Source organism: Choloepus didactylus, chromosome 6 (genome assembly GCF_015220235.1).
Source record: "Choloepus didactylus isolate mChoDid1 chromosome 6, mChoDid1.pri, whole genome shotgun sequence".
NCBI lineage: Eukaryota > Metazoa > Chordata > Mammalia > Pilosa > Megalonychidae > Choloepus > Choloepus didactylus.
Genome location: NC_051312.1, coordinates 79,009,706 through 79,011,336, shown reverse-complemented (window position 1 = coordinate 79,011,336; position 1,631 = coordinate 79,009,706). Strand labels below are relative to the sequence as shown.

The 1,631-nt window shown below is 39.8% G+C and overlaps 1 protein-coding gene across 1 annotated transcript; it reads left to right on the top strand.

Moving 5' to 3' along the window:
• The first annotated feature begins 671 nt into the window (after nt 1-671).
• On the top strand, nt 672-1,631 carry LOC119537024 (olfactory receptor 56B1-like). The gene has a single exon (XM_037839657.1). The coding sequence runs from the start codon at nt 672-674 to the stop codon at nt 1,629-1,631; it is 960 nt and encodes a 319-aa protein (XP_037695585.1).

Below are 1,631 nucleotides of genomic sequence, written 5' to 3'. Positions count from 1 at the left end.
AGGATGGCTTAACTTCCTTTTGAGCTATTCTTTTGTGATCCTCTCAGAAGTCCATACAAAGTAGGATATTCAAGAAAAACTCCCTCTCTCCCAATCTCTAATAAGCTTTATGTCTGCAAAAGGCAGACATATCAAGTTTTTGGAAGTCTATATAAAACATTAATGTCCATTTGTTCAACTTGGACTGCCGCAGGTACAAAATTTAATGTCTACTAATTCAGCATTTTTGAAAATCCCACTATTATTACTTAATAAAAATCTCAATCAAGCTAGATGGAGAAAAATGTGAAGAAAACAAACACATACACTTGATCCCACAAAATTTTCCAAAAGACTGAAGAAAGGTTTTGAAAAAAACTGAAAAAACTTATATTTATTTATACAGAGTGAACCTAAGTAGGATAACTGAAAAAAGTATAAATAGAGATTTGAGGTTCATTTTGAATTTTCCTGGATTGTCAACATTGATAATTACCTTTAACTTTGTCTTCTGCTGGTAAAGCCCTAGAACTTTCCTATGATTTACCTTAAATTGCTATAGAAGATGGACTACAGAACTCATATTGTTATAGCACCAAATTGCATTCTGTGGAGACAGTTTTAAAATGGTATTTAATTGTGATTAGGCTTGGAGACAGCAACATTGAAATTTTTCTTTTCCTTAGGAAAATATGTCTATCTCTTTTAGAGTCTCTAATAGCTCCAAATTCCAGGTCTCTGAGTTCATCCTGATGGGATTCCCAGGCATTCACAGGTGGCAACACTGGCTCTCCTTACCCTTTGCTCTCCTCTACCTATTAGCAATTGGTGCTAATATCCTCATCCTCATCACCATCTGCCAGGATTCTACTCTACAGAAACCCATGTACCATTTCTTAGGCATACTCTCTGTGGTGGACATGGGCCTGGCCACCACCATCATGCCCAGGATCTTGGCCATCTTCTGGTTTGATGCCAAGGTCATCACTCTCCCTGAGTGTTTTGCTCAGATTTATGCAATTCACTGCTTTCTTGGCATGGAGTCTGGTATCTTTCTCTGCATGGCTTTTGATAGATATGTAGCTATTTGTCACCCTCTTCGATACCCATCAGTAGTCACCAGTGCCTTAATCTTAAAAGCTATCCTGCTTATGGTGCTTAGAAATGGCTTATTTGTCATTCCAGTGCCTGTCCTTGCAGCTCAGCGTAATTATTGCTCCAAGAATGAGATTGAGCATTGTCTATGCTCTAACCTCGGGGTCACAAGCCTGGCTTGTGATGACAGGAGGCCAAATAGCATTTGTCAACTAGTTCTGGCCTGGCTTGGCATGGGAAGTGATCTAAGTCTGATAATATTGTCATATACTTTGATTCTGTGCTCTGTATTTAGACTGAACTCGGCTGAAGCTGCAACCAAGGCTCTGAGCACTTGTAGCTCTCACCTCATTCTCATCCTCTTTTTCTATACTGTGGTTGTAGTGGTTTCAGTGACTCATCTGGCAGAGACTCAGACTACTCTGATTCCTGTTCTACTCAATGTGCTGCACAACATCATCCCTCCTGCCCTAAACCCTATGGTCTACGCACTTAGGACAAAAGAGCTTAGGGCAGGTTTCCGAAAGGTGCTTCGTTTGGGCCTAAAAAACAAATAA

Excerpts from the sequence above, each read along its gene's own strand:
- LOC119537024 (XM_037839657.1), top strand. The coding sequence starts at position 672 with ATGTCTATCTCTTTTAGAGTCTCTAATAGCTCCAAATTCCAGGTCTCT.